This window comes from Zootermopsis nevadensis, unplaced genomic scaffold, assembly GCF_977971745.1.
Source record: "Zootermopsis nevadensis isolate Lab colony 2312 unplaced genomic scaffold, Znev_1.0 Znev_ptg000025l, whole genome shotgun sequence".
NCBI classification, from domain to species: domain Eukaryota; kingdom Metazoa; phylum Arthropoda; class Insecta; order Blattodea; family Termopsidae; genus Zootermopsis; species Zootermopsis nevadensis.
The window spans coordinates 1813095-1830471 of record NW_028259157.1 but is presented as its reverse complement, the minus strand read 5'-3'; the positions used below and the strand labels follow the sequence as shown (position 1 = coordinate 1830471).

General features: G+C 37.1%; 1 protein-coding gene across 2 annotated transcripts in view; it reads left to right on the top strand.

The window, feature by feature from the left end:
* Positions 1 to 1858: 1858 nt before the first annotated feature.
* LOC110838454 (uncharacterized) overlaps positions 1859 to 17377 on the top strand; it is a 40621-nt gene continuing 25102 nt past the window's right edge. Inside the window, exons 1-8 of one of the 2 annotated variants that reach the window (XM_022081656.2) lie at positions 1859 to 2096; positions 5296 to 5391; positions 7802 to 7905; positions 8487 to 8627; positions 9099 to 9177; positions 10228 to 10353; positions 11900 to 12157; positions 15149 to 15229. In XM_022081656.2, the coding sequence (XP_021937348.1) occupies positions 2069 to 2096; positions 5296 to 5391; positions 7802 to 7905; positions 8487 to 8627; positions 9099 to 9177; positions 10228 to 10353; positions 11900 to 12157; positions 15149 to 15229 (913 nt within the window). In that variant the 5' untranslated portion in view covers positions 1859 to 2068. The remainder of the gene's footprint in view (positions 2097 to 5295; positions 5392 to 7801; positions 7906 to 8486; positions 8628 to 9098; positions 9178 to 10227; positions 10354 to 11899; positions 12158 to 15148; positions 15230 to 17377) is intronic. The other variant, XM_087355978.1, reaches the window with a different exon arrangement.

Here is a 17377-nt window from a genome sequence, read left to right as displayed (position 1 = left end):
ACCATTAAATTTATGTTTTAATTTTACCATATTAAACACAATAGTGTTCATTATAATGTACTGTTCTTCTTTTAATTATGTGTATGAAAAAATTAATTGAAATGATAACAATCTGTTTAGTTGTAGATAAATATTGAGGGTGAATGTGTAGTGGGGGCCAAATTGGACAGTCTACACAGGGCAGTCAGTGTGTGGCAAGGTATATTTGCTGGTACTGACTGCTGTAGCGGAGGAACAGGCCACTGTCCAATAGGAGATGAGCATGTGAGCAAATGGTTGAGAAAAGGGGGTGACAGAACATTTTTTTATGAACATGTGGTAATGAAAGAGGTTCTGGTGACGATGTTACATGGAAATGGTTTCCAGCAATTATGTGAAGGAGTATAAGTGTTTCGTGGACCAGCCTTTTCAAGGACTTATTAAAGGGAAAGAGGTGAAAGGATTCATGAGGACCCATGAGAAGTGTAAAGCCTTATGGAGGCCTGGTGTGAGTAAGAGAAAATGAGGAGAAGTTTGCATGTGTGCCAAGGAAGGTTAATTGGTGTAGAAAATAATAGGTTAAACTATACTTTTTTATGGTTTAATATTCTCAACAGATAGACTGTGTGTGCAAAGTTCCTGAAACAAATAATAAATAATACATTCAAGGTAGAAGTGAATGGATGGCATTGAGTTATCAAACTGAAAATAATAGGCTGCATTAAAACAATGGGACACTTCTTACACAGACTTCAATTACCATCAACTAAACAAAGATTTTAGGTGGCAGCTGGGAAGACAACAGATTCTGAACTGCTTTTTTGTAAGTATTCTGCATTTAATTTATTAGTGAACAAGATTTTGATTTGTTGCAATTGTTTTCAAATTTTTAACTTTGCCACAATTTCAAAGGACTGATTAGCTAACATTATGCATTGATTTTGTCCTGTAGCCTGGTGACAAGGAATAAAATTGTATACTTATTTTTTCTCTGCATTTACTTCTAGGCCCACTTCCTTACTAGCATCTATTAGAGTTTCTTTGTTTTCCTTTACGATATTAATGTTTTCCTCAATTAAGATTATTGGCATAGATCAGAAGCTGATGTGTCCAATTCAGTTACAATCTTTCTCTCTCTCTTTTTTTTTGGACCTTCCTGATAGCGTATTCCAAATCAACGTTTAAAAGTAGTGGTGATATAGTATCTCCCTGTTTTAAACCATTCTGAACAGGAAACTCATGACACAAATTACTTTCTTAATTAGTTTAAAATATGTACTTAGCTACATAAAAGTATAGATTTCAAGAATAATCCCCTCAAGATAATTTGATATTATTTTACAATAGATAAATTATAATAAACATGTAACTATAACCAGCCAACAATGTCAGTATAAATGTGGATGTTGTTAATGTATTTTGATTAAATGTATCCTATTCAAGTGGAGATTTGCAAACGTTTATTCCGTAGTTATCTTGAAAGGCATCTATGTTCTTATATATTTGCCACACTGGCTTGGTGTCAATGCATTTCAATCTGTTTGAATATATGGCCCAATGTCATAGTTGAGTTTTCTATGTCACATCTTACCAAATGCTTGATACCGTCTTCTTTACTGTTTTATAGTCCCTGATAGCTTCTCTAGTTTATGTTACTGGAATTTCATACATTTCACAGCTAAGATTAATAATGAATTCAAATTATACTAACTCGCTAATTCTGGCAGCTGCTGACAGATAATTATTAGATAGTAGTTGACCTTATTATCGGCTGATCTTCGACGATCATCAAGTATGTAATACCTATCGATGGAGGGCAGTACAGTACGCACGATTGTCGTGAAAGGAAGCATCTGTGAAAGCAAGCGACGAACGGGAGGGAACGTCCTTGTCACAGATACTTGAGTCATAAAGACGCGTGTTTGTAAGGGTTATAGTGTAGTTGTGTGTTGTATTAAATATTTGAAATGTGTGGTCAGTGTCGCTACTGATTTTTACGAAATATTAACTGTGAAAAGTGTTGCAACTTGTTTATTTCAGTATCATAGTCCGTATATGGATTATTTACTGAAATACCCATGGTCATAAAATGAGTGAGGATAATCAAGAAAACAGAGGTAAGATGGCGGCTTTGTTTGTTTCATAGGTCGTAACTGTACAGTACGAGTCTTCATTAAATCCTATAATGCAAACGATGCCTACATTATGTATTGTCGAATACGTGCTGTATAAGATATGCCTGTTTTCTTAATTTGTCTTTTCGCGCTGCTCCTTCTTTGCGTACGTACATAATACACAATGTTATGCTTCATCAGAATGATGCACCTGAAGCTTTCTACCGCCATCCTACATAACGCGAATAAATTTAATTCACTTCAGTAGACTACTTTTTATTCTTTATGACTTCTGTGTTTTGAAAGGTTTCTGACACTTCATTGGAATCTTCTGTACCCTAATCATTACATCTCAGACATGTCCTTCAGCTGCTATTTAAATTGGTGTAATTACTATTATTAATTGTGAGCTGTGACAGTTAAGTAGCTGGTTGGGTTAGGATTTATGTGGACTAGAAGTCAAGAACAATATTTTTTTTTTTTACAAAAGGGGTTTGATAGCTTAAATCATCTTAGGTCTACTTCTGTATGGAAATAGGATCATTGCACTGAAATGAATGGAAATTGGAACTCCATTGCACCATTTCTTATAATAATTTTAAAAATTTATCTTATGCCCATTTTAGATTTTATTAATTTAAATGTACAAATTATGGACAAGCATATCACTTTTATCAACTTCATACAAAATTTTATGCAACATTCTTATCTCAAGGTGAAGTTCATATGTAGACGAAATTATTGGGGATAATCAGTGTGGGTTTCAACATAATAAGTCAACTGCTGATCATATTTGTTGTGTTCATCAGATACTGGAGAAAAAATAGGAGTATGATGAGACAGTACATTAACTATTCGTAGACTTCAAGAAAGCCTATGATTCAGTTTGGAGGGAAGTATTTGACAATATTGTTATTGTGTTTGGTATACCCATGAAACATGTTAGGCATATTAAAATGTGTTATAATTAAACCTATAGTGAAATCTGTGTAGGTAAACATTTGTATGGCATTTCCTGTTCAAAATGGTCTAAAACAAGGAATTCTTTATTGTCATTGCTTTTGAATATGCCATTAGGAAGGTCCAAGAAAGCCACATTGGACTGAAATTGAATGGGAGTCATCAGTGTCTGGTCTGTGCCAATGATGTAAATCTGTTGGGGGGGGGGATAACAAAAATACCGTAAAGAAAAACACAGAAGCTCTAATTGATGCTAGTAAGGAGGTTGGTCTACAATAAACACAGAGACAACTAAGTCTTATCACCAGAATGCAGGGCATAATTGTAACTTAAAGGTAGCTAATAGATCCTTTAGAAATGTTGCAAAGTTCAGATATTTGGGAGTGACAGTAACATATCAAAATTTGGGTCATGAGAAGATTAAATTTGAGTAATGCTTACTACCATTCAGTTCAGAACCTTTTGTCTTATCATCTACCATCTAAAAACAAAGATTAAAATGTAGAAAAGTATAATTTTTTATGTAGTTTTATGTGGGTGTGCAACTTATCCCTTACACTAAGGGAGGAACGTAGACAGAGGGTGTTTGAGAACAGAGTACTGAGGAGAATATTTGGACCTGAGGGATGAAATACTAGAAGGCTGGAGAAAGTTGCATAATGAGGAGCTTCATAAGTGGTATTTGTTTCCAAATATGATTAGACTGACCAAGTCAAGGAGTATGAGATGGGCAGTGCATGTAGTTGCCTGCATGAGGGAGAAGATGAGTGCCTACATAGTTTTGGTTGGGAAATCAGAAGGAAAGAGACCACTAGGAAGATCTAAACATGGTGGTAGGATAATGTTAAAATGGATCTTAGAGAAATGGGATGGGGTGGTATGAACTGGATTCATCTTGCTCAGGATAGGACCAGTGGTAGTCTGATATGAACATGGTAATGAACCTTTGGGTTCCATAAAATGTTGGGAACTTCTTGAGTGGCTGAGTGGCTGTTGGCTTTTCAGGAAAGACTCAGCTCCATGGAATAAGTAAGGAAGTAAGTAAAGTAATTGTGGACAAGCATGTATACCAAGTTAATGGGTGGAGCTGCACCTCCATGTCTGTGTGTGTGTGATTTTTAGTTAAGTAACAGGGACAACTTTACTTTTGCTTTTGGATTGTGGACCCAGTTTACTATTTGAGGATGTACCTTGCAGTCAGGGCATTTGGAACAAACATTGTTGAAAATCTATATGTTGTGTCAGATGAACCTCTCTACCATTATATTTCTGTCTTATTCAGTATGTGGTGCAGGTAAGTGCCCAGTTAAGGTAAGAAGGCACAGTTTATTGAGGTTCCACTGTATTTTGAGGGGTATTAGGAAATTTTGTGGTGTTTCAAAATTTTTATGTATTTGTTCCACTATTTCTAGTAGAACTCTGGATGGGAAACACATCTAAAGTATTGCATTTGCTGTCTAACAATCTATTCAGATAGATGGACTTCTTCAGTCCCTTTTAAACATTTTTCAGGAATGGAGAGAGAAACAGTTGATATTTATGCATTCATCCTTTTGTTTTCACTTATTAATCTTTGTTGACTATTTTTTTGGTTATAGTCTGTAGAACTAATGAAAGTAAATGGTATTAGCAGTTGAGATGTATCAGGAAAATAGTACAGGCTCAATTATTTTTGTCCATTTTAACAGTTCATAGAATAAGAACTTTGTTTTTTAAGTAAATTCTTTTTTATGCCAAAATGTTGGCAGGTTTTTAGAAGGAGAAATTGCTTATGTATTATGACACATATGGTTAACAGATTATATGAAACTCAAATTGCAGTTTGTAACATTGAAGATAACTCCATCATATCTTTCTTAAGTTAATGCATTGCTATTCAGTATAGAGTTCTGAGAATTTGGTATGAACTTAGAAGGATTTAGGTTTTTACGGCTGTGAGTCTGAAGATGGCTGTCTTCTGGGTTGTAGTGCCGTGTAGTCAGGTAGAAGTTTACCAACGTTTCAGAGGTCCTTGCAGCCTCCATCAACAGGGTGATAGTGACCCTTGGTATGAACTGTTTTATATATAAACTCATGTTGAGTTCCATTGTCACATGTATATGAAAATAGTTCATGGCATTTGCAAGCCATGAAGAAGCTCAGGATAATATACTGGAATGTGAAGAGAGACTTTTTAATTGAAAGATAGTTATATTGGGGATTGATACACATTTATTAGTCAGTGTATATACTTTTGTTGCAGGGGAACAAGAAGTAAATATCTTGGCGGAAATCCTAGATAATTCAGCTGATGTTTTTGAGGATTTAGCTAAAGAAATTGGTTCAGAGGATATTATTGGTAAGTATACTGATTGCTGTTTCATATATTTTTAAACTTTTATTGCACGGGGTGTGTGTTTGCTGTGGAAAATACCTTGCCACTTCTACCACTGTGATGGCATGCTAAGGGAAGCAACAAATCTGGCTGCTGTCACCAATTGTAATGACTTGGCACTTAGTGTCAAAGTTTGAATCCCAGTGCTGTGATCACTTTAAGTGATGTATTGTGAGTTTGGGGCTCAAACCTCAGTAGCTGATATGCCATCACCTTGCTCAAAGTCCACCTGTGTACTGTTGTAACCTAGGTGCAGTTCTTACAAGGAAAAATTATCCTTTCAGTCCAGTATTTCACAGAATTGGTCTGGAATGGCAGTTAGAAAGGGTTGCTCGAGCGTGGTCATATTGCTTGATCATCCTTTCCCCTGGTAGGAATGGCTGTGAGATTCAAGTACAGTACTTGGTTTGATTATTTACAACCATATTATACATAACTACAAGATACATGTTAATATGAAATGTTCCATGCCTGGCCTGATATTTGTTGCTCTTCCTTTAATGCCTATAATTGTAATGGCTGTCCCACGCCATAGTCGCGCAGTCTGAGGCGTCATGCTTTGGACCGGTGACACGGAATGTGCATTGGTTTGAGTCTCGGGGAAAGAAATTTCTCATGAGATTTACAACCTGTGTATGGGACCGGTGCCAACCTAGCATTGTGAGGAAATTGGGGAGCTATAATGGGTAGCGTAATTTGGTCATGAAAACTAGCAATGGCTGGGGGATTCGTCGTGCTGACCGCACATCACCCTATATCTGGTTGGATGATTGTTCACCTCTGCTTAGGCAGGTGAACGTGAGGCCAGCAGTCAGCTAGTCGGGTTTGGCTCACATAGGGCTGTTATGCTACAGATTATTATTATTATTATTATTATTGTAATGGCTGCCTGTCTTGTCCTACCCTTGATACTTAATCCAGACATTAGATTCAGCTGGCCGAGGATTACAAATATACCACCTGTGGGAACACAGCGGCAAGTAGAGTTTTTTAGAACCAGTAGCAGCCTTGGGTTTGACTCCATCATTTTCTTGAATTGTCTTTCACTCTACAAAAAAATATCACTAATGAGTACCCTGATAGTGTTGTGTAAGTAATCAATTTTCAGCACAATGGAAACATTTTGTGCAACAAATTCATTTTTTATGAAAGCATTAAATAATTTGATAGAGAACTTGGATGACCTTGGCACCAGACTGAAAGCTAGCACCCAGAATTGTTATGCTGCTTGACTCTAGGGTTGTGTATGCAACAAAACTGCTGAAGCTGTATCCTTTCATAACTGTCAAATAAAAACTTGTGCATCCATAAAGATTCTGGTATGGTCCATTATTTTGCCATGTGTTCTTCTGGTTTTATATCAGTGTTTTGACAGACCTCCATAAGTTGAATCGTATTAAAATTTGAACTCGGAAAACAGTTTCTACATTATACATATGTATTGTAGGACATTTGGGGGCCATACATTGTGTATAATTTGAGAACTGAGTCATTTCATGGAAATGATTGAAGGGAGCTGCATGTGTTGTGCAGGCTGTGAGTTTGACATGCCTAGACTAGATCAAAAATTGAAAATCTGCTATTGGAGAGCAGAAAATCCTAGTGCGGTTGGTTAAGTTCCTCCTGGAAGGTTGGAGTTTGGTGTACATTCAGTGCGTACTTAATGGAATCTGTGTTTTTGATGACACAGCAGATTCATAGTGTTATGTTAGGTTCATTTTAGTACCCTTCCTTGAGGAAAAAAATTATTGCTGTTCTCTGCATAAAAATGTCACAGAACACTCAAAATAATTCCATGGTGCAATTAGCTAAAGCATTGGAGCATTGTGAGTGTCATAAATGGCAAATCACCATGATATTTGCACATGGTGGGGCATTAAAATATAAAATGCATGTGAACAATTCTGTTTCATTACAAGACCTGAAGGACACCATTCAAAGAGAAATTTCTGCTACTTCTAGGCAACAGCTTTGTTATATGCCGAGAAATATTTTTTGTAGGTACACGGCCTATTTAGAAGTATATGGTTGGCATTTCTAGTTTCTTCTGTATAATGATGTAAGTTGAGTAACGCAGGAATAGCAGACTTCCTTTCCTCAGTGATCAATCATCTGCGTTGTAGGAAGTTGTTTGTTGGCATTGCAGCATTCAGTTCCATGATTAAATAGATATCCTATCTATTGGGTACTGGGATCCTTTCCCAGGGGTAAAGCATGGCTGGGGCATGATGCCAACCACTCACCCCCATCTGGTGCCGAGGTCAAGAAAGAGTAGGAGGTATACCGCTCCTCCCCCCAAGTGCCTGCATGGTATATAGTGGGACAGCTTTACTTTTACTTTTTATTATATTTGATTACATATGTTTGTTTATAGGCATCAAGAAAGAGTCCTCTGCTGCAGCAGACAGCAAGCTAGCAGGTTTGACCAAAAGAAAGGTGAAGAGTGGAAAGGTTGCCAAGAAATCAAGTCTAAAAGGGGTTGGTTACTGCTTTTATATCTTATTGTGGTCTCATTGAATTAAATAAATCTTTCTGATTTTTATCATTGAATACATTACAACCATTTTATAAAAAGGGAATTTAAGTTTGTGTGTGCGTGCAAGTGCACACATGCGTGTGAATGTGTGTATTACAAATTCTGAGTATGGAAGATAAAATATTGTTTTTTCATGGAAATATACAATTTCTTTAAAAAAAATTGTGGCACTCCTGAAACCTTGTGGCAGCACACCAGTTGCAGAACATTGCCTTGTTCTGATGCAGCAAACATTAAGTGCCTCGTAAGAACCACAAAACTTCCCTGTTGGTTTGCAGTATTCATGGCTTAGCAAATAAGCTACTTTGATTTTATCTCGTGACATTTCACTACAATCAGTGCATATTATTTGAAATGGCACATGTGCAGGATCTGTCACTTAATTTTTTCTTTTCTCATTTTCAAAACATGGGAATAGTGTTGTTATTGACAGAGAAAATATACAATTGTAATTAATGTCTTCTAGTATGGAACTGTTTAACTGATTTTGTTTGCATATTGTTTATTTTTCTGATTTTCATAGAGTAATTCTAAGAAAATCAAGAGCTCACTGCGGGAGGTGGCTGGAGCTCGGGTAAAGTCTAGATTAAAGGAAATAAAAAGAGCTCGTGGTGGTCCTTCAGATAAAAATAGTGACGAAGTTAACAGCAAATCTGTTGAAGAGGTAAATATTGTACATTTACAGTACCTGTGTTGTTTGTTGTAGTGGGAGCAACGTTAATTGCTTTTGTTTACATTTTTGATACCAGGTTTCTTCTACATGAATAACTATTAACTTTGCAAAGTTATTCTATGATGAAAGTGTGTTAAAAGTGTCTGAAACGCTAACACTTTTCCACTCTACTATACACATACATATAGTATGTTCTTTTATCTTTTAAATGTTAAACACATACTGCCATCTGTTGTTCAGTTACTGTGTACAAGTTGAAAGAAAACTTTTTATTTTTGCTTTGTAGTATGAAGTATTAGTGTAGCATCCCGGTGTGTTATGTTTTTCTTGATTTTTCTGTATGTCAAGTGAACAGAGTGTGTGAAAAGTGACATACAGTAAAACTAAGAATTGTAGTAAGAAAGTTTACATGTGTTAACACGTGTTAATTTGTTCATGACATTGCTGATTGTTTCATTTCAGAAACTGGTAGCTGGCGCAGAACGAAAGTCCAGACCTGAATTGCAGTCTAATGAATCCAGTACAAAACGGGAAGTGAAAGGTTGTACCTGCTTAGTTTACACATTCAGGGTTTTGGGGTTAAAATCAGTCAGGTTTTGTAAGACGGAAGATAAGCAGTTTTAAGTAATTTATTTTGGTGTGAGTGGAAATTTGCAATTCTAGTTCTGTTAGAATTATATTAATTTATTGCTGTGTTTTTATCTTTATTGCAAAAAAAAGGGTATCCCAATGTGGTGTTTACAGTGTCAAAATTGTGTCTCTCCGTGATGTATATTTAAAGAATTTTATTAATAGTTTCCAATGACAACATTAAAAGACTGAAATTCACAATATGTTTTGGATCATCTACATGAAAATGTTATCAAAAAAATTAACTGAGCACGTAGTAAATGTTTTGTTATTCAATGTGGGCATGATCAATTTTTGTTTATAAACTATTTGACTTACATGTGTGTTTATATGTTGTTTTCTGTCACTGATGTTACTCGTGCGATATCTTTTGTCACTGAAGAAGTAATGTGTAGTGTAATATTTCACACACAGTCTTGTGTACCACATATGCTCCTCCCTTTTTCAGTTTATAGCAGTAGTGTTAATTTGTATTTGTGTTTGATTTCATGATTGAAATCCATTTCTTGGAATATGTATTTGTATGAAACTACATTATCTACTTATATGATGGTATTATTAAGAGATTTATTATTTGAAAGAAAGTAACCTTGTATATCTAAAATACTTCTTGGATTATCAGAGATTCATTTGTAATTGAATTACCCACTTTCAGATTTTTCTTTCTTTCTTTTACAATGATGTGAGACTGTGTTGAACTACGGCTCTGACAGGCCCATTACCCATCCTCCAGATAATACATAAATGAACTTGGGAGTTCTGATAGTATGAGACAGGAAAATTGAAGAACTCAGAAAAATCTGTCCCAATACCAGTTTGGCACTCAAAAATCTGAAAATGTACATACATGAGTAAATTGATTTATTCTCAACATTTTAGTGTTTATTTGGAGCGCGTAGCTTAAAAGTGCAGTGAATTTACTTTTTATCATGATGTATAAGTTATAATTTTTGTGTGATAGTTGAAGACCAGAAATCTGGGCTCGACATAGAGAAACACAGTGATTTGGAAAACTCACGTAAGGGGCCAGACACAGTTCCTGATTCTTGTCAAAAGGGTTACACCAGCCAGGAGTTGCAAAAGACAGGTACGTATATTATGACTATAATAATACTATGTATCTTGTGACCATATTAATTGTTGCTAATTTATGGATATGTCTATATATTTTTGTATGCAGTATATGGAACTTTTCAGTTTTATTTTTCCAGTTCTCTGTGTTGCTGCGAAGTTCTCATTTAATTTACAGAGAAGCTATGTTCTGTTTATCTGAGGAATATATGTTCAGCAAAATTATTCTGTTTATTGTTTTCAGCACACTTTATAGAGCAGCTTTATAGGTGATCATGTACATGGTCTAATCTAAACACTGGGATTACAGGTTCATGTCTGTCAAGGATCCCAGTGGATCATCCGCACATTCTGTTGTCATGGCTGTAAAGCAAATCAAAAAAAAATATTGAAAAGTTTCTTAAAACTGTTCCCAGTTTGTGTCCTGTTATGTATTGAGTGATTATAATGGGTTGTATACAATATTTGTTTATTTGCTGTAATACAGTGAAACCTCGATGCATCGTTTTCGGCGGGGGTGGGAAATAAAAACGATGAATGCGGGAAAACGATAGATGCGGGAAAGCATTAAATTTTTTAAAAAAAAACAATGTTTCTCTTTCAAAGTTACTTCTTTTTACCAAAAAAGTCTTTAATGGACAACTGGTTTGTCGAAACTTTACGTTTTAGACCAAACAGAGCACTTTCCACGTTCAAGATGTTTTCTTCGTCACGTTCACTAATATTAAGCGCATAAAAGAACGACTTCACTTTCGCCAATGCAGCGTGTGCTTCGGCAAAACTCGGCAAAGCTTCGGGCTCGCATTCGTCGTCTTCCTCTTCCTCACCACTCCAACCCCCTTTGCGGATAATAACAGGAAGAATGGAAATACTATTACTGCCGAACTCAACGAAACACAACTGTAGAAGACCCTGAACCGCTGGAAACGAGATGAACCAGAAGAATGAGAAGTGCCGCCAGCCTTTCCTTTGTACTTGTAATAAAAGCATTTGTGAAGAAATTCACACTGCACATGCCATCTGGCATCGCTGGAACGAAATATGAGTGCACCCTAATTAAAATCGTAAAATTTCTGACAATGAGCACCGCCATTCACTCCAACTATCACCCCTGCACCGCTGACCCTCATTCCAAAAGAATGTGCTGGTTGGGCGACATAACAGGTTACCGCTACTGTGTATTCCAAAAACATTATGCGTCTTTCGGTATTAATTTATCTCTAAACCCAGCATTTTAAATTCTCAGAAACGATCATTGCGGGAAAATTGTGGGCCGGGACTAAGATTTTTGAACGATCGATGCGATAAAACGATAGTTCGAGGAACGATAGAAGCGGGAAAATGTAACATTATTTTATATGGGATGTATTCGGGACCGAACAAAACGGACGATGCATCCGGGAAAACGATAGTTCCGGGAACGATGGATAGAGGTTTCACTGTATTTGGATGTGAAAATTGTTTTTCCCATCTGGTAGATGGTAAGAAACCTTTCAGATACGAGGATTGCAAGTAGATTTTGTTTGCATATATCTGAGAATTCTGTGGCTTTCCTCGTGCAGAGAACGTGGCAACACCAGTTGTGGCAACGGTAACTCCAGGGGTGTCCGTGAATAAGGAAGCATCAGGGAGTGAAGACGTAGACGGAGGTGACAACGTTCACCTTCGATTGATGGAAGAAAATATTATGGGCGATGAGCTCAAAGATGCAGAAGAAGTTAATGAATATGACACTCGCAGTGAAGTGAGTTCATCATCTTCTGATAGTTCAAGTATGAGCAGAATGAGTTCATCTAGTTCTGAGTCTGATCATGAACCAGGTGAGTTGAATTACCATCACTGCATTTTATATGCAAAGTGTTTTCTGATGCTGGTTTTAACTCTACCCATGAAGAGTCACATATGAAATAAATCCTTTTTTTTAATGAGTATCTCCATTGTTAATATATAATATGTTTTGTAGAAATGCCATAAATAACATTCGTGTTGAAAATTGGCAGGATAGATTCCTTTTATTTATCTTGTCAGACACCACAATTAATTCATACCAGGACATTTTCTCATCCATAGCGTCGAAAGTTTTTGTGGCAACGTTGCAGTGTATAATAAAACTGATATATTGTGGTACCTAATCTAACCTATCTTATACGTACTTGAACCTTGTACCTAGTAGGATAGCTTAGGAACTGAATAGAAATGATAGACATTTATAGACTGCACCAACTTTGAACGTTGGCTTTCACTGCAGTTTTGTTTTGAATTGTTCAATGATTTGAAGTGGTGCAAGTTGCTAGAAGCAAAGCAAAGTATAGTGGACTAGCAAGACGTTCTTAGTAAAATTGCTCCAGGAGCTCGGTCCATGGCCTCCTCAATTCTCCTCTTCCATTCGGTCCTCTGTTAGGTCCGTCTGTCCGAGGCTTTGATTGAGGTTTCGAAACCTTCCTTTTTACGGTGTAAGGTTGTTGGCCTTGCGATCAACCCCTAACCGGAGAGCCATAGAAGAAGAAGCTCCAAGAACTGCATTGTGGCACAAGCATATTGGGGATAGGCTTTGTCATGGAGAAGCTGGGCTGCCTTACTCTTCTGCAACACTACTTGAACTGCACCTTATTGGGACTCGGTCAAACACTTCTGCAACAGTACTTGAAATGGGACTCTGTCTAACACTTGCTTGAAGCAAGTACAGTGAAACCTCTATCCATCGTTCCCCGAACTATCATTTTCCCGGATGCATTGTCCGTTTTGTTCGGTCCCTGATACATCCCATATAAAATAATGTTACTTTTCCCTCTTCTATCGTTCCTTGAACTATCGTTTTATTGCATCAATCGTTCAAAAATCTTAGTCCTGGCCCACAATTTTCCTGCAATGATCGTTTCTGAGAAATTATAACAAAATTTACGCGATGTTTTTAGAATTTAAAATGCTGGGTTTTGAGATAAATTAATACCGAAAGACGCACAATGTTTTTGGAATACACAGTAGCGGTAACCTGTTATGTCACCCAACCAGCACAGATTCTTTTGGAATGAGGGGTGGTAGTTGGAGTGAATGGCAGTGCTCATTGTCAGAAATTTTATGAGTTTAATTTAATTAGGGTTCACTCATATTTCATTCCAGTGATGCCAGATGGCATGTGCAGTGTGAATTTCTTCACAAATGCTTTTATTATAAGTACAAAGGAAAGGCTTTTCATTCATCTGGTTCATCTCCTTTCCAGTGGTTCAGTGTCTTCTACAGCTACATTTCGTCCGAGTTCGCCAGTAATAGTATTTCCATTCTTCCAGTCTATATTTTTGTTGTTGTTCCCGTAAATATTTTGTTACTCCTGTTAATTATTTTGTTATTATTCCTGTACCATGTCTCTCCCAGTAAAGCAAGTCAGAACTCTTCAAGAAAGATTAAAAATAATGTAAGAAGTGGAGAAGAATCCATTTGAAAAAAAGAATTGCTAAATGCCTTGGATTAGCACCATCTACTTTAAATTCAATAGTTGCAAAGAAGAAAGACGTGATTAAATTTGGTGATTACGTGGCAGTAGACAGCGAGCTTGCCACATGCGGAGTCGGCACCATTGATGAGTTGTGTGAAGATCGCGAAGGGGTGGGAGCGGTGAGGAAGAGGAAGACGACGAATGCGAGCCCGAAGCTGTGCTGAGTTTTGCCGAAGCACATGCTGCATTGGCAAAAGTGAAGTCGTTCTTTTATTCGCATAATATTAGTGAACGTGACGAGGAAAACATTTTGAACGTGGAAAGGGCTCTGTTTGGCCTTAAACGTAAAGTTTTGACAAATCAGTTGTCCATTTTTTTTTGGTAAAAAGAAGTAACTTTGAAAGAGAAACATTCAGTTTTTTTAAATTTTTAATGCTTTCCCGCAACTATTGTTTTCCCATGTTCATCGTTTTTATTTCCCAGCCCCGCCAAAAACGATGCTTCGAGGTTTCACTGTAGTTGGCAGTCTGTCACAGTATAGCTCATGGAATATTTCTGCTGTGTATATGCCCATACAGCCAGGGGCTGTGCTTAGCTGTAGTGACTTAAACCTCTTTGGACCACTGTAGGAGCACCTTAGATCAGGGGTTGTCAACCTTTTTATACCTACCGCCCACTTTTGTATCTTTGTTGATGGTAAAATTTCCTTACCCCACATACTGCCCACCACCATGAAAGAGGTACAGCTCGAAGACTGAGTGATGGCCGGTGGTAAGCCCCGCCCTCGTTATGAGCACTAAACTCGTGCCTTTAGCTACGGAGCTCATTCATTGCTCCCTCGTCTACGAGTATACTTCAAGAATTGCAAAAGTATATTTTAAAAAGTCAGACTCGCAAAGTTGTTAGCATTGTATTCGATATATGGAGGAAGAACAAAATTTGTAACAACGGACAAAAACCCCCACCGCCCACCATGAAAGCTTGAATCGCCCACTAGTGGGTGGTAGGGACCAGGTTGATGACCCCTGCCTTAGATGAAAACACTTCAGATGTGATGAGAAGATGAATTGGTTACTGCAAACCCTGAGTCTTGATTCTTCTTTTTGGAAGTTCTCCAGGGCTAAATTGCTGTGACATTTATCAATTGCTCTGACAATTATGTTCAGAAATAAGATGTTTGTTATTACTTGTCCTGTTAGAAATGTGTCATAATAAAGAACGAAATACACCATCAGATGTTTTGTATTAAACACTTCTTGTGTTATGCTATAGAAGGGTGACCATAATTAAGACATTCTTAATTTTGTCACTTTTGGTCATTGTAGCTGGAGTCTCTGTTTATGACTGGGCATAACTGTGTAATTTGATGCACTTTCAGAAACAAATTCATCTCAGAAGGACAGGGGATCAGTCAAATGCAGGCGAGAAGTCTCTCGCGAAAGGAGAAGTCCTGTCCATAGTAAGTAGAATGGTTTTTGTATGTATTTCATTAAGTAGGATACAGATTAATTCAATTGCTTTGCTCTTTCGGTCTTTTTCTATCCTGCAGTAGTTTTGGGGCTGTTGCACATAAAGATGAATTGAATCGTATTGTATCTTATACAACATTAAGGGCGGTGGTGGTATCTGATATATGAGTTGATGAAATTCTCTTCTGCAGACAATTTGTTATGTGTAATTAAAAAAGTAGATATTACACCCACCCACTGCTTTAGGATACTGACATGGTGGGAAATTTTTTTGAATACAGTGTTGTAATTAAAGAAGATTTACCTTTCAGCACTTCAGGGGATCATTATAAGGAAGTCCATTATTCAAGCTTTCATTTTGTTAGCCACCATAAATGTGTAGTTGTTAGATACTACACCATTATTACACTTTTTTAAGATCTGAGAATGTCTTCAAAGTTTGAGGACCTTAGGCATCCTTTATTCTTAAGTTGACTTTGCAGTTGTGCTGCTTTAGAAAAAAATTACCTTTTATTTCATATTATTTTAGAAAAATGCACTTTTCATTGCCAAATTCCTGCAATTTCATCATAAATATTCTATACAGTGAAACCTCTATCAATCGTTCCCGGAACTATCGTTTTCCCGGATGCATCGTCTGTTTTGTTCGGTCCCGAATACATCCCATATAAAATAATGTTACATTTTCCCGCTTCTATCGTTCCTCGAACTATCGTTTTATCGCATCAATCGTTCAAAAATCTTAGTCCCGGCCCACAATTTTCCCGCAATGATCGTTTCTGAGAATTTAAAATGCTGGGTTTAGAGATAAATTAATACCGAAAGACGCATAATGTTTTTGGAATATACAGTAGCGGTAACCTGTTATGTCGCCCAACCAGCACATTCTTTTGGAATGAGGGTCAGCGGTGCAGGGGTGATAGTTGGAGTGAATGGCAGTGCTCATTGTCAGAAATTTTACGATTTTAATTAGGGTGCACTCATATTTCGTTCCAGCGATGCCAGATGGCATGTGCAGTGTGAATTTCTTCACAAATGCTTTTATTATAAGTACAAAGGAAAGGCTTTTCATTCTTCTGGTTCATCTTGTTTCCAGCGGTTCAGGGTCTTCTACAGCTACGTTTCGTTGAGTTCGGCAGTAATAGTATTTCCATTCTTCCTGTTATTGTCCGCAAAGGGAGTTGGAGTGGTGAGGAAGAGGAAGACGACGAATGCGAGCCCGAAGCTTTGCCGAGTTTTGCCGAAGCACACGCTGCATTGGCGAAAGTGAAGTCGTTCTTTTATGCGCTTAATATTAGTGAACGTGACGAGGAAAACATTTTGAACGTGGAAAGTGTCTGTTTGGTCTAAAACGTAAAGTTTCGACAAACCAGTTGTCCATTAAAGACTTTTTTGGTAAAAAGAAGTAACTTTGAAAGAGAAACATTGTTTTTTTTTTTAAATTTTTAATGCTTTCCCGCATCTATCGTTTTCCCGCATTCATCGTTTTTATTTCCCACCCCTGCCGAAAACGAGGCATCGAGGTTTCACTGTAATAGGATTCCCTGACTCCTGCAGTTATAGGTTTTGTACTCTGATCTCTTCACGCAATACTTATAGGAATTGATTTTAGCAAGATCTTATAAAATACTTATAGCAGATTCCCAGTTTAAAACTTCATGAAAGGTAGGCACTATAATTGTGCTAGACACAGCATGTTGCTCAAAAATAGGTGAAGCAGAAATATCTTTGTATGGCCCAAGACTATCCTGTCCTCTTTCCTCAACGTGGTTAGTAGCATTCCTGCTATATGTTTTGGAGTTTGCCAGTTCATTTCTTGTTAAGGGGCTGGTGGTTTTTGTGGGTCTCAGTCTGTTTTAGCAGACGCTGTAGTTCTACCTTTGAATGAGCTATGATTGTTTCTTTCCAAGTCTTCACAGTTTGTCATTTCAGTCATTTGATGCTATGTGTACTCTACAGTTGATAAAATATTGCTGCATCAACCAAGAATTAAGAAATGCATGGTTATTAATTAGAATTGGTGTACCATTAACATGTTTGTATTTTGCCTACTCTGAAACTAAAATTTTTTCATTGTGTTGCATTAACAAAACATGATGCTAATGATGACATTAATAGACACAGATGAGGTATTATGT